The sequence below is a fragment of the Rhinoraja longicauda genome, chromosome 15, assembly GCF_053455715.1.
Source record: "Rhinoraja longicauda isolate Sanriku21f chromosome 15, sRhiLon1.1, whole genome shotgun sequence".
Lineage (NCBI taxonomy): Eukaryota > Metazoa > Chordata > Chondrichthyes > Rajiformes > Arhynchobatidae > Rhinoraja > Rhinoraja longicauda.
Window position 1 is genome coordinate 46,686,627 of NC_135967.1, and position 26,751 is coordinate 46,713,377.

The window sequence follows — 26,751 nt, forward strand, 5'->3', positions numbered from 1 at the left end:
ACATTAACATATACATACACACATATATATATACACAAACACACGTACATATATATGCTTGTACATGTGTAAATATATAATGTAGCTTGTTTGTGTATATATAACATATTTTGTGTGTGTAACATAGGATGCATGTAAGCGTGTATATAATGTAGACTGTATGTGTGTGCATCTATATATCATAGGTTGTGTGTGTTTGTATATGTGTATTTAACATAGGTTGTGTGTGCATATATATATAACATAGGTCATGTGTGCATATATATATATAAAACATAAGTTGTGTGAAATATGAGTATGTGTGTGTATAACAGGTTGTGTGTGTGTGTGTGTGTGTGTAATAAAGGGTGTGTGTGTGTGAGTGTTTAATGAAGTGTGTGTGTGTGTAATGAAGTGAGTGTGTGTGTAATGGAGTGTGTGTGTAATGGTGTGTGTGTGTGTAATGAAGGGTGTGTGTGTGTACAATGAAGTGTGTATGTGTGTATAAAATGAAGTATGTGTGTAATGAAGGGTGTGTGTGTGTACAATGAAGTGTGTGTGTATAAAATGAATTGTACGTGTGTGCGTGTGTAATGAAGGGTGTGTGTACAATGAAGTGTGTGTGTGTGTAATGAAGGGTGTGTTTGTGTGTGTGTGTGTGTGTAATGAAGGGTGTGGGTGTACAATGAAGTGCGTGTGTGTGTATAAAATGAAGTGTGTGTGTGTGTATAATGAAGGGTGTGGGTGTGTGTGTGTAATGAAGTGTGTGTGTGTATGTGTGTGATGAAGGGTGTGTGTACAATGAAGTGTGTGTGTGTGTAATGAAGGGTGTGTTTGTGTGTGTGTGTGTGTGTAATGAAGGGTGTGGGTGTACAATGAAGTGCGTGTGTGTGTATAAAATGAAGTGTGTGTGTGTGTATAATGAAGGGTGTGGGTGTGTGTGTGTAATGAAGTGTGTGTGTGTATGTGTGTGATGAAGGGTGTGTGTGTGTGTGTGTGTATGTGTGTGCGTGCGCGTGTGATGAAGGGTGCATTTGACAATTAAACACCACATTTACTGATTGTGTATCATACCTGTACTATGGGCTCGACGACTGTGAGGGATGCACTTTGCCCGACTTCCAATGAATTGGTTGCCACAAAACTAAACCCTCTGAACAACTGGTGTGCATTAGCACTTGGTGGAATACCTGGTGAATCTAAATCAAGGGAAAACATTTAATTCCTAATTATTTATTTGCATGATAAAAGTTACCAGCATTACAAATCCAGATCTACAGTGCTCATAGAACTACAGTGAATGTACAGTACATAAATCCAAGATGGACACAAAATGCTGGAGTAACTCAGCGGGACAGGTTGCATCTCTGGAGAGAAGGAATAGGTGACGTTTCACATCAAGACCCTTCTTCAGACTGACGTCAGTCCGAAGTATGGTCTCGACCCGAAATGTCACCCATTCCTTCTCTCCAGAGATGCAGCCGGTCCCGCTGAGTTACTCCAGCTTTTGTGTCTATCCATGCCTGATATTGCAACTTATTTGTGTTCGGAAATAACAAAAACATCCTTCCTCTTGAATTAGCTATCAGTGAACGTTCCTCCGAAATCAGGCAAAGGTTACAGTGTTTGGCCGTCACTAATTAACAAGAACTGGAATGAGAAATGAGTCGCTTCATGTACGCATCTGAAGCGATCTTAATTTAGAAACAAGGTGAAGATTTATGCTTTATTCATCTCATAATATTTACAGAGGAGGGGAAACATAAAAAGAAGGCAGCGTCATATAAACCTCATGAGAAATATTTAATTTCCACGCATATTTTAGTTTAGTTTATAATATTAGCCGCCGGAAACAGCCTGTGAGAAGATTAGTGGTAGAAGTTGGGAACAGTTAATGGGAATGGGAGGAGAAAATGGATTTGGGTAAAAATGAGTGCTTACTGATGGGCATGGACCGGATGGGCTGACGGACCTGTTTCTATGCTATGAGAAACTTAACTTCCATTTAAATTATCATTAACCAGGCTTTGTTCCTCTCTTTCCCACCTCTTCACAATCAGTCTGAAGAAGTGTCCCGACCTGAAACGTCACCTATTCATTCCCTCTGCAGATGCTGCCCGACCTGCCGGGTGGCTCCTGTACTTTGTGCTTTGCTGAGTTCTAAAGTCGTTCTTCTCGTCTCCCACAGGATACAGGGAGAGTTGCAACTGCTGGGGGCTTGCGGGTTCTGAGATACTTGAAGAGGCCAAGGTCGGGTCTGCAGACGGACTGAGGCACAAGCCGCTTTAGAGGGCGGGCGGGCGAGCAGTTTGGGAGTGGCGAGTCCCGAGCTCTTTCCAAGCTCACGCTGGGCTTCTGTGCAGTGCTGAACATAAGGTCATAAGTGATAGGAGTAGAATTAGGCCATTCAGCCCATCAAGTCTACTCTGCCATTCAGTCATGGCTGATCTCTCTCTCCCTCTTAACCCCATTCTCCTGCCTTCTCCCCATAACCTTTGACACCCGTCCTAATCAAGAATCTATCTATCTCTCTATGATGATTGGAAGTGAGGGTACGTACTGAATAATGAAAGGCCTAGACAAAGTGGATGTGGAGAGGATGTTCCTAGTTGTGGGAGAGTCTAGGATCAGAGTTCAACAAGAATAAAAGAACGTTCCTTTAAGATGGAGATGAGGAGGAATATCTTTAGCCTGAGGGTGGTGAATATGTGAAATTCATTGCCACTGAAGTCTGTGGAGGCCAAGTCATTGGATATTTTTAAAGCAGAGATTGATAGGTTCTTGATTCAGTTCAGTTTAGTTTATTGTCATTTGTGCCGAGGTACAGTGAAAAGCTTTTGTTGCGTGCTATCCAGTCAGCAGAAAGACAATACATGACTACAATCAAGCAATGATTAGTAAGGGAATTGAAGACACGGGGAGAAGGCAGGAGAATGGGGTTGAGAGGGAACAATAGATCAGCCGTGATAGAATGGTGGTGCAGAGTGGATGGGCCGAATGGCCTAATTCTGTTCCTATGCGTTACCGTCGGCTCAATGTCATCCCAAATACTGCTCCCCCTGCAGTTTAAGTATTCCTGGGCTGGGTATTCACATATTTTTAAGGCAATTTTGAAAATACGCTTGAATTATTTTTTACCCTGTCCGCATAATGGTGCTCAAATAAAACATCTGTTTGAAGCTGCATTTGTGAACGACATGTCTGTCGGAGCTGAACAAATTTAATTTGGGGGCTCAGTGCTGGATGTTGACCTGGGAGTAGACACAGACGTTGATTTGCAGTGGATAGGGAGGATTTTGCAGAGCCACCAATGGTAGTAATGCCCAGTGCTACGAGAAGCCTGCTATTAAAGCACTCTGCATCTCACACGCATTACTGTACCACAGGCAACACTTCCCAACAATATTTATTCATGCCATGAACTGTAAACCAAATGACAAATAAAGCCTTCAATAACTGGGAAAGTGCAGAGTTACATTTTCACACAATTCATAATGCCGAGGGAAGCAATCATCTATCTGTACCTTTTGGTGTTTTAGCTGTAAATTCTGGATCAAAGCAAAAAGTGTCTTCTGGTTTACCAGAAGCAGGTTTAAATGGAGGATGAATTTCCTTTCTGACCAATTTCTAAGAAATAGAGAATGTTTGGTTTTTATATGCATCAATCATCACATTTTGAATTACAGTATGCACAGTGTATAAAAATATGCGCTTTGAACTGATTTTTCAGACTAATTAAAACAAAATCCAGATTTATTAAATGGCTAGACTGTTTTCATAATTGATACTTAAAAAAGGTGCAAAAGGCAGAGAAGATTAAACTGATTGTATTAAGCATTACAAACTATAATTCAAATAATTCCAGAACATTGTACTCTCAGCCCAGAATATGTATAATATAAACATAAATGTTTTAATAACAATAGAGGAGGAATTCTTTAAAGCAACCGATTAAAGCCATGAAAATTTAGATTTTAACTTTGTTTTTTCAGGAGTAAAAAACATTACATTTAACAGCTTTGTGACCTTGATCTTGCTTGTTGGAATGGGAAACACCTACATTCCAGTCAATGGTGGCAAAGAATGGATGCCTTTTGATCTCTTCAACTCCATCAGGGCCAGCGCCTACAAGAATCAAGATTGTGGGATGTTTATTTGTGGTCGTGGCTGCAAGAGGGCAGAGGCCAAACTCCAGCCCAGCACGTTCAACTGTCCTTGAAAGTACTGTGCACTGGAGAATTTGAAAATCATAACATAAAAATAAGAACTAAGAGAAGTAAGACCACACAGCCCTCAAACCTGTGCTGCCAGTGATAGGCATTGTGCTCAATCTCCCACCACCACCGATCCCCCCCTTGTCTCTGGATTCCAAGAACGAACCAACCCCGACTAACCATTCACAGCTCTCTGGAGAAGAGCTTCATGATCCCAAGAAGTGAAGATTTAAAAAAAAATCCCAGTCCAAAATGTCCCGTCCCTCATCCAGAAACTTTAGTCTCCAGTAAAAGTCTCGACCTTGCCTTCTGAGGCAGAGAATTCCACAGATTCACAAGTCTCTGACTGAAAAAGTTTTTCCTCATCTCAGTTCTAAATGGCCTACCCCTTATTCTTAAACTGTGGCCCCTTGTAAAGGGTACAGCTTATTCCTGCTTTCTGTCCACCAACCCATCTTCTACCCATGCCAATAAACCACCCCAAACCTATGAGCACTTAATATACCTACATTTTTTATCGTACCTTAACAAACGGAAAAGCTATTTTTTTAACATTTGGCATTGTTCACAACATCCTAAAAAAAAACTAAGTTTGTCAAATGATTTCCTTTTCACAGAATCATGTTGATTTTATCTCATCGTGTCACACTTGATTGTATTGACCCACGGATGCTGTAATGTAACTGAAGTAGCCGACTGCTGAAAGCACTACGAGGCCGTGGGTTAATTTTGTCTTGAACTTAACTAAAAACTGTGTTAGACGCAGGAACACGGGAAACTAATTAACTCCAACAATAGTATTTCAGGTAATTTTATCTTTAAAAAAAAAATGCAACTGCGAGCATTACTTTTCACTCAACGCACCAAGACTACATCGGTGGTAATCTTTAGTAATGGCTGTATAAGTAATGTAGCCTATTAACAGTGAACTCACTGAGAAAATAGCTTGTTATTCTCTCTCCACAGGTTCTTCCAAAGCTTGTTAACATTTTGTGAAAAATACTCTAAGAAAACAAATTATTTTGAAATTGGATTCAAGTCTTTAAAAACAAAATAAAGGAAATTTGACTGCATTAACTCTATGCCAAATGTTACAAAGAAGATAAGGTGGCCAAAGAAAATAGCGAACTGATTCCACATGGCTATTACACAAATCTGCAAGAAGTTCAACATAGCCAGGGTATAATATAGATTATAGGTGTAATATAAGGTAGATTTAGATATGGATTTTAATTTAGTTTTGTTTAGATATCCAAGGCAGAAACAGGCCCTTCGGCCCACCGAGTCCGCGCCAACCAGCGACCCCATACACTAACACTATCCTACACACTAGGGACATTGACCTTTTTTTTAACCAAAGCCATTTAACCTACAAACCTGTACATCTTTGGAACATGGGAGGAAACTGCAGCAGAAAAAACCCACGTGGTCATGGGGAGAATGTACAAACTCCGTACAAACAGCCCCCATAGTCAGGATCAAACCCGGGTCTCTGGTGCTTTAAGGCAGCAACTCTATCGCTGCCCGCCACCCATACGAATTGCTTCAAACAGGTTGGTAAATATGTTGTACAAAGTGAAAGATAGAGAATAAATAACTTGTAGAAGAAGTGGGTGGATATTCAGTGTAGGATGAATGAGTTGCAAAACCAGAAGGATACCTCCTGCATTTTGGGTGGGGGTGCAAGACTATGGGTGCCTCTTTTAGTGCTCTCTCTCTCTCTCTCTCTCTCTCTCTCTCTCTCTCTCTCTCTCTCTCACACATTTTGACACATTAAATTGTTTGGAAACTTTGAGGTAAGGAAGTGGGATTCAAAGAAGTGTGTTTGTCATAAAGTCACCACAGATGCCAGAAAATCTTCAACCTACATAATCTCAATTTTAAAAAAAAATGTAATCTATACATTTAAAAAAAACTAATAAACGAAACAGCTGCCATCACCATACCGTACTGACAACGTAACACACACACAATAATGTATCTGAATATTTTTCTCAAATGTCAACAGAACATTAACAGTCATTAAATCTGCAACAATAACTGGCGTCAAAGTTTAGCACAAAGAAGGAGAATGAGAAAAGTGCGGAGCTAATACCTAGTCGGTTCCCAGGATTGCGCTTGAATAATGTTCTGAGCAGTCCTTGAGCTTCTGGACTAAGAAACTGAGGCATTCCTAATTTAGCTCTTAGAAAAAACAAAATGGACATTATTTATATGAATGAAATACTGCGTTACATACAAATAGATTTATATTTAGCAGCATTTAGAGATACAGCGCGGAAACAGGCCCTTCGGCCCACCGAGTCCGCGCCGCCCAGCGATCCCCGCACATTAACACTATCCTACACACACTAGGGACAATTTTTTACATATTACCCAGTCAATTAACCTACATACCATACCTGTACGTCTTTGGAGTGTGGGAGGAAACTGAAGATCTCGGAGAAAACCCACGCAGGTCACGGGGAGAACGTACAAACTCCGTACAGACGGCGCCTGTAGTCAGGATCGAACCTGAGTCTCCGGCGCTGCATTCACTGTAAGGCAGCAACTCTACCGCTGCGCCACCGTGCCGGTCATTGCTCAATGAATAGCATTTTTACTTTCACGATAATTCTTATCCACTGTAATGCTAAATTAATAACAGGCTCAGGTATTCTACACTACTCCGCAAGTGAATGTTTTTCATCAAAGATTCACAGTATCAATGGATAAATCATCAAAGGAAGTATATTTCATCATTATTTCTATCTGAATGTGAATAATTTTAAGAATATCATCACAGTGTTAATCATTGTGAATACATAATACCCATTTGCAGCTGATCTGGAATCGGCTGTAACTCTTGAAGACCTTCTTTGTCTACAATACCAACAATTTTAGTGTCATCTGCAAACGTCCCAATCAGCCCTTGCACATTCTCATCCAAACTGTCGATATAGATGACAAACAACAAAAGGCCCAGCACTGACTCCTGACGCACACCACTAGTCACAGGCCTCCACTGTGCAAAAACAACCCACCACATCACCTTCTACTTCCTTCCATCAAGCCAATTATGTATCCAGTTAGCTACCTCTCCCTGAAGTCCATGCAATATAACCTTCTACAGCAGGCAACCATGCAAAACCTTATCAAAGGCATAACTGAAATCAGTACACATTACCTCTCCTACACTGCCCTCGTTGACCATCTTAATTACTCTGGCAAAAAAAATGGGCCAAATTCATGAGACGTTTTTGTATCTCCCAGAACCCTGCACTAACTGTCCATAATCAATCTGTCTTTCCAAATGAATATCCACTCCCAGAATTCATTCCAGTAACTTACCGACCACAGATGTGAGGCTTACTCAGCGACAGTTCCCAGGTTTTGATTGTAACCCTTCTTTCAGAAAGGCACATTAGCCAGTCATTAGAGATTTATCCACCTGCATAGACATCGACCACCCAGCTTTATCAAGCTTCTGAACGGTCCTTCTATAATCCGGGGTACAGTCCGATTCCCCCTTACCACACGATGGACATTGGACTTTGTCTCTAGAACTATTGTGCTATAATGCTGAGAACCATATTCTGCACTATCTTTTCCTTCGCTCCACCTTTTGTACAGGTCCACCTCTGATTTTCTGGCAACTGGTGAATCCCCCACCTTTGGTTTACAGATACAGTGCGAAACAGGCCCTTTGGCCCAACGAATCCGCACCAACCAGCAATCCCCGTACATTAACAATATCCTACACACACGAGGGACACATTTTTTGACACTTATACCAAGCCAACTAACCTACAAACCTGTACGTCTTTGGAGTGTGGGAGGAAACCGAAGATCTCGGAGAAACCCCACGCAGGTTACGGGGAGAAGGTACAAATTCTGTACAGACAGCAATTATAGACGGGTGTCGAATTCTGGGTTCTGGCGCTGCAAGGCAGCAATTCTACCGCTGTGCCACAATGCCACTACAGACAAATTCCCCAAAAGACCCCAGTGCCATCTCGGCCGGGTGAGGCGGCCAATCTCAACCTAATCTGTGGGTTCGGCAAAACAGATAATCCAGGAAAAACTCTGGAATCAAAGAAAATCAGTGGTAGACCTGTACTGGAGTTTGACTTGATTTATCCAGTTTTATCTGATCGATTGGATAGCATGCAAAACAAAGCTTTACGCTGTACCTCAGTACAAGTGACAATCATAAACCTAAACCTCGTTTACTATGTTGACCAACCTCAAAACAACCCCATTAGCTTTCCCCGAGTTCCCTCATCTTTACCCATTTCTCCACAGAAAAACAGAAGAGAAATATTAAATATGAGGACATAATATTCATCGAGGATATCAAGTGCAAAATCAATCTAAATCAGTAACGTGGATGTGCATAGAAATACAAATTGGCAGCTGCTGCCTGAACAATAACGACTTAAACAAAACTTTATAAAGAGCCGGCTGTAATGACTGATTTTGAAATTTCATCCACATTGTGTGGTTTGAGATAAATATGTAATTTGCTGCCATTTAAGTTTGTTTATAGCACAAGCTGTAATTTTGATCTAGTGAAGCAAGTTTCCCTCCATATAAATTACTCATGACAGATGAACGTGAGAGACAAAAGGATTACAGGGGAAGTGGGGGATGGTGGAGAGTTCCAAAAAGCAAAGTCACGATCTGAAACTTCACTGCTTTTAGTTTAGATACAGCGTGGAAACAGGTCCTTCGCCCCACGGAGTCTCCACCGACCAGTGATCACCAGTACACCATTCCCTCCTGATTAAATGTTAACTTTGTATGCTTCGTTGTCACCTTCCCCAAGCTAACAATGATCTATTCTACATTTCCCTTGAACTTCACCCCCTTTGATGTCTCGTTCTCACACCTTACCCTTCATATCTGTGTTTCCCTCTCCCCTGACTCTCAGTCTGAAGAAGGGTGTCGACCCAAAACTTCACACATTCCTTCTCTCCAGAGAAGCTGCCTGTCCTGCTGAGTTATTCCAGCATTTTGTGTCTATCTTCGGTGTAAACCAACACCTGCAACTCCTTTCTACACAATCTATAAACCTGCACGTCTTTGGAATGCGAGAGGAAACCAGCGCACCTGGAGAGAACCCACGTGGTCACAGGGAGAACGTGTAAACGCTGTACAGACAGCACCTGTAGTCGGGATCAAACCCGGGTGTCTGGCGCTGTAAGGCAGCAACTCTACCGCTGCGCCACTGTTTTCAAGACCAGAATAATGCATTTTGCACAGACCTTCCATTTAGGATTACAAACTTGTAAACCAACAGTAAAACATTCAGAATTGATTAAGGGAATAATTACTCACGGTCAAACCCAATCTGTACGAACAGCTCATTAAAACCCACATCCTAGACTTGCATTTCAATCTCTCCGTTCTCGTTAAGTGAATTTGGATTGACTTTATTCCGTTTCCCAAAACTAGCAAGATCCTGCTCAATGAACAGCAGCACCACAACAGGCTCCACGTTTCCTACAAACTTAATTACCAGCTTTTAATTTAATTGCACCAGAAGCTAATGCCAATATACCAATGCAGAACACATTATTTCCACAAAGGTTCGGAAGGAAAGGGAAGGGAAAATGTTATAAACAATAGGCGCAGGAGTAGGCCATGCGGCCCTTCGAGCCAGCACCGCCATTCACTGTGATCATGGGTGATCATCCACAATCCATACCCCGTTCCTGCCTTCTCCCCATATCCCTTGACTCCGCTATCTTTAAGAGCTCTATCCAACTCTTGAAAGCATCCAGAGAACTGGCCTCCACTGCCTTCTGAGGCGGAGAATTCCACAGATTCACGATTCTCCAAGTGAAAAAAGTTTTTCCTCATCTCCATTCTAAATGGCCTACCCCTTATCCTTATAACTGCACGGAGGTGCAGTTAATAGAGATGTCGCCTCACAAATCTAGTCGCCTAGCTTCAATCCAGAGCTCTCAGTGTGGAGTTTGCATGTTCACTGTGACCCCATGGGTTTCCTCCAAGTGCTCTGGTTTCCCTCCGCTTCTCAAGGGCAGGTGGGGTGGTAGGTTGATTGGCCGCTGTCCCGAGCAGTGGAATGAGGGGGAGTTAGGCCATTGTGGGGAGAATAAAATGGGAATAGTGTCAAAGGAGGCTCAGTGGTCAGTATGTATTAAGTGGACTGAATGGCCTGCTTCTGTACCTAATGACTCAAACTATGCACGTTTGCATGCCTGCATGTATAACATGTTTATGACATACTCAAAACATATTCCAAAGGAATCTTTTCTAAATCTCAAAAGTCGCGAGACATGGGAGGCACAGTGGCCCAACAGGTGGAGCTGCTGCCTCACGGTGCCAGAGACCCAGGTTTGATCCTGACCTCGGGTGCTGTCTGTGTGGAGTCTGTATGTGCTGTCGGTGACTGCGTGGGTCTCGTCCAAGTGCAATGGTGTAATTGTGCAATTATGCAACTAATACTCAGGGGGTATGGGGAGAAGGCAGGAACGGGGTACTGATTGAGAATGATCAGCCATGATCACATTGAATGGCAGTGCTGGCTCGAAGGGCCGAATGGCCTCCTCCTGCACCTAGTGTCTATTGTCTATAATGTAAATAGGTGATTGATGGTCAGCATGAACTCTGTGGGCCAAAGGGCCTGTTTCCATGCTGTATCTCAAAACTAAACTGAACAATGTTTAGCAAAGTTAACCGGCATGAAACTTCCTACCAATGAAACCACTACTTATGAAAGTAGAACCAACAAACTTACTTGAGTATCATGTTCATTGTTTCATTTCGATCTTTACCTTGGAATGGTAATGTGCCTGTCAGCATCTCAAACTAAAGAGTAAAAGCAAAGTCATTCCACTGGCGCCAAAGTTATACAGGGCTTTGATATTTATAGTGTATATAATTGTTTAATCAGTAATTGTATAATAACCTCTGCATAAATATTGAATATTGATCATCAGCATGGCATGTATATATATATATATATTTATATACATAAATTTGTTAAATTGCAAACACATGGACAAAGAACCGTAGAAACATTAAAAATAAGGTACACTTCATTGCCAGCCTCAACGTTCTATCCGTATAAAAATGGGACATAATTCACATCATTTAATTCTCCAAAATATAGCAAAGCTCTGAAACAGCTTTGACTTTGCCAGTGTAAAAGTTGGTTTATTAATGTCTGTAGCCCAAGCAATCCGGGAAAGCACGATTCAGTGACGGGGACCAGAGCCAACCAGGGGTTCGACAGCTGAGGTGCAAACCCTCCAGCTCAGCACAAACAATTCCCACGAGTTTAAGTTTATATCCAACAGTTCCATAGAAGTTTAGCCTTCCAAACATCCAGCAAAACGTGTGCCAGGACACTTGTATAGAAGCACCATTTTATCATTATTGTTTGTTTTTTAGCTGTTCGCTTTTGTGCGTGCGTGCGTGCGTATATAAAGTTCACACACAGGACTTTTTTGCTTGTTTATTATATTGTTTACAGTGCACTATGTTCACATATTCTGTTGTGCTGCTGCAAGTAAGGATTTCATTGTTCGATCTGGCACATACCGACAATAAAACACTCTTGACATATAAATGGAGCTGCCCTGAGTACGCAGTAATTTTCACTAAGTTCAGCACCAGGCGGAACAATACTAAAGAGAAGCAAAATCGCACACATACCATGAGCACGCCAAATGACCACCAATCTGCACTCTGTGTGTGACCTCTCCTGTTCACAACTTCTGGTGCCATATACTCCACCGTACCACAAAATGAGTATGCCTTCTTTTCTTGGTCAACTGATTCTTTACTTAGCCCAAAATCTATAAACAGAATAATGTCAAAAATGTGAATACGTAAACAATGTCCACCTTTTCAAAATGTCACAAATGACTAATCATTAAGTTGTCCACTCTGCATTAGAGAAGTTGATGCTACTTACAGTTGGCATTGATTATGATGTGGATGTGGTAATGATGTCTGTCAGGGAAAGGCTATACATATTTACTTGTCATTTACTAAAAACAGCCTATATTACACTATAACAAGAGAAACATTGCAAGTCAAATTTTATCACGGGTTATTTGGTGAGCAAAAATTAAACAAGAACACGGGAGAACAATACAAAGTACACGGAAGTTCAATTCCATTGCATCTTAATTTTTAAAAATCATTTCTAAATTCAGTTCAATTTAGGTTATTGTCACGTGTATCGAGGTACAGTGAAAAGCTTTTGTTGCATGCTAACCATTCAGCAGAAAGACAATACATGATTACAATCAAGCCATTGACAGTGTACAGATACATGATAAATGTTGCTGCAGGAATAGAGATTTAAGACTGTGGAGTGATTGTGATATGTGATTGTAGATCTGCTTCTGTGGCCTGCACGCAAATAGTCGCCTGGGCTGGACGCCATCTTGGAACACATCAACACTATTACAGGATCATTGAAATATGGCTGCGCCATTCACCTGGTCCGATTCATGGTGGAGTATTAGGATTGCTGTCCGAGTGTAACACAGCAGGTGTGTTTCACAAGGCAGCACTTCCACTAAGTACTGGTGAAGGGTCTTTGACCTGAGACACTAACTCTGTTTCTCATTCCACAGAATGCTGCCCGATGGGCTGAGTTTAAACGTTGTTAGTTTTATTTCAGATTTTAAGCATCTGCTGTTTTTTGATCAATACTTGCTAAGACTTGGATCGACATCATCCAATGGTTTACTCAGGTACCATAGTTAGTGCTCAGCTAACGCAATGGGCACCGAGGGACAGGTTAACCTTACCATGCTATTGCAAGCGGGGCATGGTGGTGGCAAGCGTAAGGAACAAAACTGTGCACGTGTCCTTTAAGGAGAGGCGGTAGAGAGCACTACAGCTTCAACACGCAGGATCGACGACATATCAGTGAATGTCATTCACTCCTGGAAGGAGGTTTCAGGGGATTCAAGAGTGACACTGAAACGAATGTGGATACAAAGTGCTGGAGTAACTCAGTGGGATAGGCAGCATATACTTCAATTTTTAGACATCTATTTTTACTTGCTTTTTGGTATATGGTATCTTTATAGCCCAGAAAGCAGGAAGGGTGAGTTGGCAAGTCTGAGAACTTTCCTAGTTCCTGCTGCTTAACTAGTGAGCCAACCAAAAAAGTCACGAGTGTAACTTGCAATGTTTAATGTTTAAACAAGCTAACCTTTTCAAAAACCCACAACAGACCTACTGATTTAAGGTTGATGGTAGCTATATCTCCAGTGTCTATCGGAAGAGCAAGGAAGCCTGGCAGTTCTGAGGAGCAGCAATATTACTGGTATAACAGTAAAGCAGTTTATCAAACTGAGGGCAGGACAGTGGCACAGACAATAGAGTGCTGCCTTACAGTGCTGGAGACCTGGGTTTGATCCTGACTACAGGTACTGTCTGTACGGAGTTTGTACATTCTCACCGTGACCTGTGTGGGGTTTCTCCAAGATCTTTGGTTTCCTCCCAAACTCCAAAGACAGGTTTGTACGTTAATTGGCTTGATATAAATGTAAATTGTCCCGAGTGTGTGTAGGACAGTGTTAATGTGTGGGGATCGCTGGTCGGAACGGACTCAGTAAGCCCGTTTCCGCGCTGTATCTCTAAACTAAACAACAGGACTTCATCAGGGCAATTGGGGCTGGGGATGGAGCTGGTCACTCAAGGTGTGCAGGGCCTCTCCTTGAGAGGGACTCTTTCAAGACCCAAGAAGAAATGGTGGACTCCAAACAGAAATCTTCAACAGATCACTTGTCTTCAACAGCTCTGTCATGACGTGCATCCACGTTCCCGTCCTAACAAGTGCTTTCCAATAGAAAGAACACGTTCACGTACCCAGTATTCAATGTGGACACTGGCCAATTCAAAGGCTGACTACGTTTATTACACTTGGAGCCAACATCAATTCTGGCAAAGGGCTCACAGAGACCTCATGGTACATCTTATTGGCAATTACTTGCCTGGTTATTGTTTCATCAAGCAGATGTCTGAGGACTGTTGCCTCCAAAGCTCGTTACCCATCACGTTTTTTGTCAGCTTATTCTGAGAAATTGATTGCTTTGGGCAATGGCAGGCAGTTATGGAGGTTTGCCCATCGCCACAGGTGCATTGGGTGCAACTGATAGGCCGCATTGGACTTTTATTGCAATAATGTCATATGTTCAAAGTTATCTTAGCGATGCAAGAAGGTGTTGGGTAGCATAAACAAAATGCAAAAGGACTAAAAATAAATGTCATGCATAATCTCAATGTTTTAAAAGATTCACCTACAACAAGCAAGTTGCAAAATGTCTCTTTCTGCTTCTTTTTAAGCCATAACAATGACTTAACACAATTTTGACCAACTAATGTACTAATCTTTTTGCAAAAATCAATTTTAACTCGGTTCTTCAGTTTTAAAAATCAATATGAACAGGGAGGGGTTCGTTATAAAAATTAGTTGTAACTCTATTCTTTCCTGTTGATAATTTATACACCGGAAATTGAAAAAAAACTCCCTTGCCATCAAAATGGATTGAAAATGAGAGGTTACCCAATATTTGTCTATTGTCCTATTGTCTATTGTCTATTTATTGAGTAGGAGGAAAGTGGTCCAAAAAAAAGGCTTTTTTTATATTGTTAATTTTAAAAAAAAATTAGATGTTTGGCCTGTTGCCGCCATTTGTTGACAGTGTTGTTAACAATGTTTCCCCAATTATTTATAGAAAATGGAGCCTGGATTCAAACTACCTTACCTGAGGAGCACCTTCAGCAACAGACTGGTTCCACCACGATGCAGGACAGAACGCCACAGGAGATCCTTCTTCCCTGTGGCTATCAAACTGAACAACTCTTCCCCCTTCTGTTGTGGAGTAGACTCTCCTTCCTCCCCTCCACCTCCACACCCACCCCCCCCCCCCCCCACCCCACCCCCCCACCCCCAGTCTTTGTACATCCACAATCCTTTCCACTCGTCACTTTAATTTCATGTACCTTGTGATTTTATGACTGTTGGCAGATCAATTGCCCTCCTGGGATAAATAAAGTTCTATCGTATCGCAAGAAATAGAATGCAAATACCTCTAACAATAGGACTAAGCAAAATACACGGGCATTTCTTCAGAAAAATATCTAAGACAACTGGTCACCTTGCAGCTCGTTCATTTACAGAAACAATTATCTATATAACTGATGCATTGGGTGATGAATGCACCTACCTGTTAACTTGATATGTCCTCCTTCATCAAGTAAAATGCTGAAAGTAAAATTCACAATCTCCAATACATGTACACACGTTTGAATAAATAACTAAAACAAATCAGTCTATTCAGAATTGTATTTGTAAATAGTTATGAGCTATTGCTCTTAACGAATATGCAGCAATCTACATTAATATTACTTCAGTAGGTAAACAACTGCTGGTTTAAATCAAAGGTAGACACAAAATGCTGGAGTAACTCAGCGGGACAGGCAGCATCTTGGGAGAGAAGGAATGGGTGACATCTCAGTCTGAAGAAGGGTCTCGACCCAAAACGTCAACCATTCCTTCTCTCCCGAGATGCTGCCTGACCCGCTGAATTACTCCAGCATTTTGTGTCTTCCTTTAATATTACTTCAGTATACAATTACAATTGCAAACCAAAAAATGTTACTATGTAATGGTATTAATGGTATGTAATGGTGCTATGTAATGGTATTTAATAATGTAATTATTAAATATGCAGCTTTACTGTTTAACTGTGCACAAAGAAAATGCATGAAAATTATATTGCAATATAAATTAAAAAATAATTAGACTTACTTCTCAGGCTTTAGATCTCGGTACACTATTCCCAAGCTGTGCAGGTGATCCAAAGCAAGTGCCAATTCTGCGAGGTAGAATTTGACATCTTCCTCAGTAAACATGACCTAAACGAGAATCTGAATTGTTTTTATCAGTTTCTACGACATTAAACCATGCTTCAATTAACACAGGAGCAATACAGTTTCAACTAAGAATGGATTTGATCCCCCAGCCCCCAGCCCCCCCCCCCCCCCCCCCCACACACACACAATATATTTCTGCAAATTCATAATGTGATTGGCGACAGCAACAGCACTAATATTTGCAGCCTCCTCAACTAAGGGAGGCTGGAAAGGAAGGTAGAAATAGGACTTTTACGAGGATGTTTCCGGATGGGACTTGAGGGACTGAGCTATAGGGAGATGTTGAGCAGGCTAGGGCCTTAATCCTTGGAGTGCAGGAGATGAAAGGGTGATCTTAACGGTATGTTACATAATGAGGGGAATAGATAGGGTGAATGCGTAGAGTCTTTTACGCAGAGTAAGGGAATCAAGAACCAGAGGCCAGATGTTTACCGTGAGAGTGAAAGATTTAATAGGAACCCGAGGGGCAGGTTTTTCACATGGAGGATGGTGTGTATATGGACTGCACTGACAGAGGAAGGAGTTGCGGAAGGTACCATAAAGAAACATTTAAGAGACATTTGGAGAAGTAGATGGATATGAAAGGTTTTGAGGGAAATTGTAATAAAATGGAACTGCAGGTGCTGGTTTATACCAAAGACAGACACAAAGTGCTGGAGTAACTCAGCGGCGTCACCTGCATAGATAGGTGACGTTTCGAAACGAAGCCTTCTTCAGATTCAAGAATTCTGTAGAAGGTTCCCAAGCTGAAACGTCACCTATCCATGTTCTCCAAAGATGCTGCCCAACCCACTGAGTTACTCCAGTATTTTGTGTCTATGTAAGGTTTAGAGGGATATGGACCAAACACGAGCAGGTTGGACAAGGATAGATAGGGCATCTTGATTGGCGTGGGCAACCTGGGCCAAAGGGCCTGCTTCCATGCTGTATGACTCTTGAGACAATAGAAAACATTATATTTTTCACTGAAAAAGAAAAAAAAAATCTTAGCAGGAAAGAATTCTGAAATCTCACCTCTTTGGACAAACGTGTAAATACATCTCCTCCTCTGAGAAAATCTAAAATCAGGTAAAGCTTCCCTTCAGTCTGAAAGGCTGAAATAAAAATGAGTAATTTGAGTGAGATTAAAGACCAAGGTTTAGTTTAAGAGATACAGCACAGAAACCTCTTGCTCACAGCTTGAAAATACTTTTGCAAGGGCCACAAAACATATTTTGGCACAGTTTACAAAGAAAGAGTCCAAAATCCGGTCCAAACGCTGGAACTACTGTGCGCCCCAATCCAGCTAAGGTACATGGATAGGACACGTTTGGAGGAATATGGACCAAACACAGGTAGGTGGGACTAGGGTAGCTGGGACATGTTGGCTGGTGTGGGCAAATTGTAATGAATGGCAATTGATTATACATTTAACAGTATATACTACTCAGTCACTATTCAAACGAATACCCAGGTAGCTTGGTACAACCCTCCCACCCTCCATCTCTTCCCCAAAAGAGTTCCCTATTTGGCTTGATTAATATCAGCAGTAAAGGACCATTTGACCATCTAATTTGGGAAACTATTGCAAAGTCACAGAAGGACAGATGCCCAAAGTAGGAAGAGACTAATCTCAAGGTTTGTTAAACTTAAAACAAAATGCTAATTCCTAAATAACTGCACATCAGCACCAAAAGAAAATGTTGGGAATACACAATATCTATATATTTGGGTGTTTCTGTAAATGCACCACGCAGTAGTAAAACTGAAGGTCTCCAAGTGTCCAGGTTATTTTCCTGGTTTTTATGTAATATTCCCATTGTTTCATATCCTGTATTTTAAGTAGTACGGATCATGGTGCATAGCCAAAATAATGAGGTGTAGCAAAAATAAATAAATCTGTTTAAACAAAGAAAAATGTCAGATGTGTCCCTGTGTTTCCTTGCCTTTTTTTGGACATTTTTCAAGGGGGATTTCATCAAATCCTTAGCCTAATTTATAACAGAAAGATTATATTAATTTTGCTATTAAATAACTATATTAGCCAAATTCTGATTATGCTTCTGGTTTTTATCATTTATCACCCGATTAGATGGTTTTCTGATGCCCCAGGTTTTTGGGGTTGGACAGGCTAGATGCAGGAAGATTGTTCCCGATGTTGGGGAAGTCCAGAACAAGGGGTCACAGTTTAAGGATAAGGGGAAAGTCTTTTAGGACCGAGATGAGAAAGTTTTTTTTCCACACAGAGTGGTGAATCTGTGGAATTCTCTGCCACAGAGGGTAGTTGAGGCCAGTTCATTGGCTATATTTAAGAGGGAGTTAGATGTGGCCCTTGTGGCTAAAGGGATCAGGGGGTATGGAGAGAGAAGGCAGGTGTGGGATACTGAGTTGGATGATCAACCATGATCATAATGAATGGCGGTGCAGACTCGAAGGGCCGAATGGCCTACTCCTGCACCTATTTTCTATGTTTCTATGTTTGCAGCAGAACGCGAGTAGCAGTGTCCATTTGGTCACGTGTGAAATGTGGGAATAAAAAGCAGAGTAACCGTTTTTATTTTTATTTTTTATTGTTTATATTTTGTGTTTAAGCTTTCCATTGAAATACTTAATGAATAGACCTTAAAATCATGAAATAAAAATCTAGCCTACTCACCTATTTAGCGATGTCTCATTCTGTAGTCCCCCCCGTTGGCTAATGTCGTCAACGCTATAATGGGTATTTTTTGCACGCGTCGCGGTTTAAAGAAAAATTCAAACAAGGCGATTACAATGACCCTGGCGTGAATTACGGGCCACGGGTTGGGTTAGGTGCCGACATGTTGTAAGGGAGCTTAGAAATCAGCTACGTCTTATAAATAATTTTTTTCTCTCGTTTTTTTCTCCAATTTTGAAAGTATTAAATGTTGGTCGATTTTGATCAAAAATTAGCTCAAAAGGATCATAGGGATGCCCATTTTTAAAGCTGTGCTATTTCGTTATGATTTAATAATTCAAATTTGGCCACCCATGACACAGGTTGGTACTCTTATTTATGGAAACACCCATGTACTAAACAAATAAGTCCTCCCATTGAAACCAATTTAATGAAGACTACACATGCCAAAATGTACATCATTTTTCTCTTTGTTTTAAAAGCTGATTAAACCTGTTGTTTTCAGAATGTTTGGTTCTTTTATTCAGTTATTGAGGAAAACATTTCATTTTAATAATCAACTTTCCAAATATATTGCAGAATTTATTCTGGTACGATCTCGGGTCCTGATTACACAAATACAAAACCAGGCTATACTTACAGGTAAACCTGATGTATATTTTTTCTCTATAAACCACCATTATAAATCTATTTTAATCAGCGTTTCTGCAGTTATATACATTAACGATTAAATATTTTATTCCCTGTATACTCACTTTGTGGGACATTTTCCTTGATTTACAAGCAACTTTGTTCAAGATACTTGCAATTCACAACCAATATGTGTTTCCATTAATCAATTTTATCAGTTGAAAAAAAATGTTTAATTCAGGGATGATCTGATCCAAAGCACACACATTACGACAAAATAAAAAGAGAAAGACCGAGGAGTATTTTCCCTTTGAATGAAACCAGCAAAACCTCGCCAGTAACAAGAAATGTTTCTACCCTCAAGTTCCTGCTCAAACCTATCTGCGTAACACAATATCTTCTATTAATGAAATTTTAAAACAAAATTCTTTTAAAGTATTCCATGATACAAGTAACAATATAGTTTGATCAATGTAGTTTACAAGATTATTAAGGGGTTGGACACATTAGAGGCAGGAAACATGTTCCCAATGTTGGGGGAGTCCAGAACCAGGGGCCACAGTTTAAGAATAAGGGGTAGGCCATTTAGAACTGAGATGAGGAAAAACGTTTTCAGTCAGAGAGTTGTGAATCTGTGGAATTCTCTGCCTCAGAGGGCAGTGGAGGCCAATTCTCTGAATACATTCAAGAGAGAGCTAGATAGAGCTCTTAAGGATAGCGGAGTCAGGGGGTATGGGGAGAAGGCAGGAACGGGGTACTGATTGAGAATGATCAGCCATGATCACATTGAATGGCGGTGCTGGCTCGAAGGGCCGAATGACCTCCTCCTGCACCTATTGTCTATTGTTTAAAATAGATAAAATGTATTAAGAATAAGGGGTAGGCCATTTAGGACTGAGATGAGGAAAAACGTTTTCACCCAGGGAGTTGTGAAACTGTGGAATTCTCTGCCACAGAAGGCAGTGGAGGCTGATTCCTGGATGTTTTCTAGAGAGAGTTAGTCAAGAGAGTCAAGAGTGTTTTATTGTCATGTGTCCCAGATAGAACAATGAAATTCTTACTTGCTGCAGCACAACACAATATGTAAACATAGTACACTGTAAATAATGATAAACGAGAGAAAAAAAGTTCAGTGTGTACATATACACATACTCACAAGTACACACACACACCCATCTATATATATATATATATATATATATATATATATATACATATCCATATACATAGATACACACACACACACACGACCACAGGCAGTGAGAATGGGCCCGCACCTGTCCTCCACTATCACCCTGAGTACCGGCACACCACAGGGCTGTGTTCTGAGCCCCATGCTCTACTCCCTCTTCACACACGACTGTGTTCCTGCATTCGACACCAACACCATTGTCAAGTTTGCAGATGACACAACGGTGATCGGGCTGATCACCAACGGGGATGAAACAAACTATAGAGCGGAGGTGCAGAACCTGGCGGACTGGTGCTCGGATAACAACCTGTCCCTAAATACCACCAAGACCAAGGAGCTGATCATCAACTTCCGTAGGTCACATAACGGGGAATATGCCCCGATCTCTATCAATGGGGTCAGTGTGGAGAGAGTGTCCAGCTTCAAGTTTCTGGGCACTCACATTTCGGAGGACCTAACATGGTCCAATAACACTGCTGCGCTGGTCAAGAAGGCACAACAAAGACTGTTCTACTTAAGAACACTGAAAAAGTCTGGTCTACCCCAACAGCTGCTGACGACCTTCTACCGCTGCACCATAGAGAGCATCCTAACGCATGGAATCCCTGTGTGGTACCTCAGCTGCAAGGAGGCAGAAAGGAAAGCTCTACAGCGGGTAGTCCATAGAGCTCAGAGGGCCATCGGAACACAGCTACCAGACTTGGAGGGCATCTACAACACACGATGCCTCAGAAAAGCCACCAGCATCCACAAAGACTCTTCACACCCCTGCAACAGTCTGTTCGAACTCCTTCCATCGGGCAGACGATACAAGGCCTTCTATGCCCGCACCTCCAGACTCAGGAACAGCTTCATCCCCAGGGCCATAGCTGCTATGAACCGGTCCTGCTGAGCCGGATGGCCACAACGCATAGATCAACTTGCACTTTACCCTGTCCAAAACTGTTATAACTGTTCGTTTCGTTGGGTTGCTGCTGTCTAAATTACCTAAATTAGTGCATCGTATGGGAGGCGCATTCCCAATCTCGTTGTACCCCTGGGTACAATGACAATAAAGATATATTGTATTGTATTGTATTGTATTGTATATATAATAAATATATTCATACACACCACAGATTTAGCTCTAAAGGGCTAAAGGAATCAGGGAATATGGGGAAAAAGCCGGAACGAGGTACTGATTTTCGATGATCATCCATGATCATATTGAATGGCTCGAAGGGCAGAATGGCCTACTCCTGCACCTATTTCTCTATGTTGTTATGTCTATGTTTCTATGTAGGGAGGAACTGCAGATGCTTGTTTAAACTGAAGACAGACACAAAAGGCTGGAGTAACTCAGCGGTTCAGGCAGCATCTCCGGAGAAGAGAAATAGGTGCCGTTTCGGGTCGAGACCCTTCTTCCGACTGAGAGTCAAGGGAATGGAGAACGAGAGATATAGATGGTACTTAGGAGAAATGAATGGAAGATATGCAAAAAGCACTGATGATCAAGGAAACGTGGGGCACACAATAGGCCACTATTGACTGAGACCGCCAACAAGTCTACAGAGGAACTCAACAGGACGACAGTGATCGTAATGTGTGTGCTTTGGATCAGATCATCCCTGAATTAAACATTTTCTTTCAACTGATAAAATTGATTAATGGTGGGAATTGCAAGTATCTTGAGCAAAGTTGCTTGTAAATCAAGGAAAATGTACCACAAAGTGAGTATTTATGGAATAAAACATTTAATCATTAATGCATATAACTGATGAAACGCTGATTTAAATAGATGTTAAGTGATTGAAAGTGATTTTTTGAAAGATACTGAACAATTTATAATTGCAAGTTTCCACAACAAGCCCACATTGTCCGTGTGCCTCTGTGAAGTTTTGCAACAAACACGACCAGCAAAAATGACCAAAGGTATTTCATTGATCCTCCAGCTTGTCCAGTTTCGTAGGCAGGGACCAATAATTTTACTCCAACAAGAGTATTTTAAACTAACACAGAAGACAACATCACCCATTCCGTCTCTCCAGAGATGCTGCCTGTCCCGCTGAGTTATTCTAGCATTTTATGTCTATCTTCGATATAAACCAACATCCGCAGTTCCTTCTTACACCCAGAAGGCTTGATTATGCTTGAAATTTGGTCAATTTCTGCATTTAATGCTGATTTTAACACAATCGCACTAGTTTTAATGATGGACCAGAATATTTAGTTTCCCTTTTAATGATGCCACAAGATATTTTGAACTTAATGACAAAAATGTTACTAAAATCAAAGCTCAGCCAAAAAATTATGTATTTAAATAATTATACGAACAGCATTTTAACCAAAGCAATTTCAGGGCATTTTACTGTTCTTGGCAAATATAATTGATTCAAGATCACCAATTCTTTTTCCACATCTACTTAGATGTTCATTGATTGAAAACTAGTGATCCTCCACACCTTATCCAGAATTCCAAAGAAAATTCACTGCACTGTTTTAACCACAATCTACCTCATTGGAGACCCGCGGACTATCCTCGATCTGATCGTTTTGGAAAGCATGCAAAACAAAGCCTTTCACTGTACCTCCGTACACATGACAATAATAAACCTAAACAATACCTTTCTGTCACTGGTCAAAATTCTAAACTCCCAATGGCACTGCAATGAATACCCACACGACACGAACAGCCACTCTCAAGGTCAATTGTAAGATGGCTATTAAATATTGAACTTGCCATTGGTAACCCTCAGCTTATCCTTGATCGGACTTTGCTGGCTTTACCTTGCATTAAACATTATTTCCTTATCATCTATCTAAACACTGTAAATGGCTCGATTGTAATCATGTATTCCCATTCTATGACTGGACAGCACACAACAAAAGCTTTTCGCTGTACCTCAGCGCACGTGATAATGAACTAAACTGTAACCTCTACACTTCAGCTTCTACCAGTTAGTATTGTTCTTAGTTTATTGATCCAGCACGTATGCACATGGATCAATAACCATCTCCATTGTGCAGCAACATGTTTTCAATTCACATTTAATTGTCTTTGTTCTTTCTTCCATTTTTGTTATTTTCTTTCTCATGACCGAGTGCAGTGACAATTCTAATCTCCAAATTGTCCATCAACTCGAGAAACTCACGGCTCAATCCAATTCTGTCCTCACTCCGGCACTTTCCAGGTTCATCACTGAACAGCCAATTCTTTTTTTCTCTCTCCATTATCAACTATCCTTTACCCACATCCTGACTTCTCCAACTCACACGATATCTTGTATGTGCTGCACAATTTAAATAAGTAATGGGCGACGTTTCGGGTCGAGACCCTTCAGACTGGGTCTGATACTCAAATTATTACTTATGGCAGCAAAATCTAAGTCAGGTTGGTGTCATGTCCAAAATACCACAAACACCAAAATAAAATTACTTAACTGAAAGCAACTTAAATGTATAAAATTAATCTGATACTTGCCATAGTGTAATTTAACTATAAACGGATGGTTTACTTCCACGAGAATATCCCGTTCCATTTTGGTGCGGACACGATCCCGAACTGAAAATTAAGAATATAGATTTGATTTTCAATGACTGCACGTATTCATTAAGTGGCAAGAACACATGACAAATAGTGAACATTTGACTTTTTTGAACTGCAATGCCCTCAGTGCTGGGTGTACTGACATCGTCAGAGATGCATCAGGAAAAAATAGCCAAGTTGTGTTGATTAATTCTTATTATTCAATGCCTGGTGTCTCACCTCCTTGGTTCAACACTTCAAGCTGCCTCAGAAAATCAGACTTGTCCCACCCCAGTCATTCCTTCTTCTCCCGCTCCCATCAGGCAAAAGGTGCAGAAACCTGAAAGTGCACACCACCAGACTGAGAAACAGCTTCTTCCCCGATTATTGGACTTCTGTACAGTCCTTCCATAAGCTCGGGTACTGTTTGATTCACCCCTATCCCATTGCAGACACTGGACTTTGTCTGCAGAAGTGTTGTGCTAAAATACTGACTACTGTACATCATAATTTTATGATAAGCAGCTGAAGCTAGTGAGGAGGAAAAAGCATCTGGAAATGTTAAACTATTCGCAGCAAGGAATGTGTCTGAAATTGGTGTTTTTCACAGAAATAAATTATGGTGCAATAGAAAAAAATGTTAATATATTATCATTATAAATTATATATCAACCTGAACATTGCAAACATGGTAGACACAAAATGCTGGAGTAACTCAGCGGGTCAAGTAGCAACTCTGGAGAGAAGGAATGGGTGACTTTTCAGGTCGAGACCCTTCTTCAGACCGATATCGGGGAGGGGGTGGGAGAAAGATAGAATATAGTCAGAGACAGTAAGACTAGTGGAAGAACTGGGAAGGGGGAGGGGATAGAGAGGGAAAGCAAGGGCTATCCGAAGATAGAGAAGTCAATGTTCATACCGCTGGGGTGTAAGCTACCCAAACGAAATATGAGGTGCTGTTCCTCCAATTTGCACTGGGTCTCACTCTGACAATGGAGGAGGCCCAGGACGGAAAGGTCAGATTGGGAATGGGAGGGGGAGTTGAAGTGCTGAGCCACCGGGAGATCAAGTAGGTTAAGACAGACTGAGCGGAGGTGTCAGCGAAATGATCGCCGAACTTGCACTTGGTCTCGCCGATGTAGAGAAGTTGACACCTGGAACGGTTTCTTTGCAAACATGGTGATCTGTTGCTCTTTGCACTCTTAATCCATCTACAAAAAAGGCAAGCAATTAACTGAGAAAAGGAAAGAATGGCAACTTGCCTTTCAGAGTGGCTTTCTTCAGCACTTTCATTGCGTACAGTTGTTCAGCATCAGGACCAACCATCTTTCTAACCAAAAAGACCTCATTGTAAAGAAATAGTACAAAGACAATATGTTAGAATTCTGCTGAAATAAACATTCAAAACACGGCAGGCAAAATTACCTGAGGTGGGTGGATCAGTTAAAATAGGAATTACAACAATTACTAGCACAGGACAGGAGTCGGTCACCAAATTCTTCACCTGTTTTTAGTTTAGAAATACAGAACGGAAACGGGCTCTTCGGCCTACCGAGTCCGCACTGACCAGTGATCCCCGCACATTAACAACATCCTACACTAGGGACAATTTTTACATTTATACCAAGCCAATTAACCTACCCTTACATCTTTGCAGTGTGGGAGGAACCAGAAGTTCTCGGAGAAAACCCACAGGTCACGGGGAGAACATACAAACTCCGTACACACAGCACCCATAGTCAGGATCGAACCCAGGACTCTGTTAACGCTGTACTGTACGCCACAGTGCCGCCCAATGCTTAACTTTCTTAAAGCCTTTTAACCCTTCATTTCCCTTGAAGTTTTATCTACATATTTCTAGCACACACAGTCTTAAAAGTTTCTACTGAACCAGGATGAACAATGTTCTTGTATGCCTATAGTTTGCAGCACAGTAGGGGAGTGGACAGGTTTTGCTTTCTGAGCTTATGATATGGGATCACATAATAGGCCTGACACAGGTCCATACAGGTGGAGTTTGGGAACAAATAGCACAATGGATCGCAAATAGACACAAAAAGCTGCAGTAACTCAGCCGGTCAGACAGCATCTCTGGAGAAAAGGAATAGGTGACGTTTCACGTCGAGACTCCTTCTTCAGAAGAGTCTCGCCCCAAAACAACACCTATTCTTTTTCTACAGAGATGCCGTCTAACCCGCTGAGTTACTTTGGCTTTTTGGGTCTATCTTCGGTTTAAACCAGCAACTACAGTTCCTTGTGAAGGAAAGAACTGCAGATGCTGGTTTAAATCGAAGGTAGACACAAAGTGCAGGAGTAACTCAGCGGGACAGGCAGCATCTCTGGAGAGGAAGGAATGGGTGACGTTTCGGGTCGAGACTCTTCTGAAGAAGTGTGAAGGAGGGTCAAGTCGACCCGAAACGTCACCCATTCCTTCTCTCCAGAGATGCTGCCTGTCCCGCTGAGTCACACCAGCATTTTGTGTGTCTCTACAGTTCCTTCCTACACAATGGATCGCAAACCGGCGACAAGTTCTTGCTGCACATTAGATGCAACAACCGTAAGTATACAATGAATGATCACTTATCCTAAATATACCAGACCATGACAATGCCAAAGACCAAGTGCATAGAACAACCACAGCAGGGGAAACCCCATAGGGGTGCCATGCAGACGTAGGTTGTGC

At 41.4% G+C, this 26,751-nt stretch overlaps 1 protein-coding gene across 1 annotated transcript in view; it reads right to left on the reverse strand.

The window, feature by feature from the left end:
• LOC144600705 (ribosomal protein S6 kinase alpha-6) overlaps window positions 1–26,751 on the reverse strand; it is an 83,443-nt gene that overhangs the window by 14,059 nt on the left and 42,633 nt on the right. The window contains exons 4-14 of the mRNA XM_078412614.1: window positions 25,331–25,412; window positions 24,024–24,104; window positions 17,121–17,200; window positions 15,982–16,088; window positions 15,398–15,435; window positions 11,859–12,001; window positions 10,939–11,009; window positions 6,289–6,377; window positions 4,040–4,104; window positions 3,504–3,606; window positions 1,054–1,178 (exon numbers count right to left, since the gene is read on the reverse strand). Of these exons, the coding sequence (XP_078268740.1) occupies window positions 1,054–1,178; window positions 3,504–3,606; window positions 4,040–4,104; window positions 6,289–6,377; window positions 10,939–11,009; window positions 11,859–12,001; window positions 15,398–15,435; window positions 15,982–16,088; window positions 17,121–17,200; window positions 24,024–24,104; window positions 25,331–25,412 (984 nt within the window). The remainder of the gene's footprint in view (window positions 1–1,053; window positions 1,179–3,503; window positions 3,607–4,039; window positions 4,105–6,288; window positions 6,378–10,938; window positions 11,010–11,858; window positions 12,002–15,397; window positions 15,436–15,981; window positions 16,089–17,120; window positions 17,201–24,023; window positions 24,105–25,330; window positions 25,413–26,751) is intronic.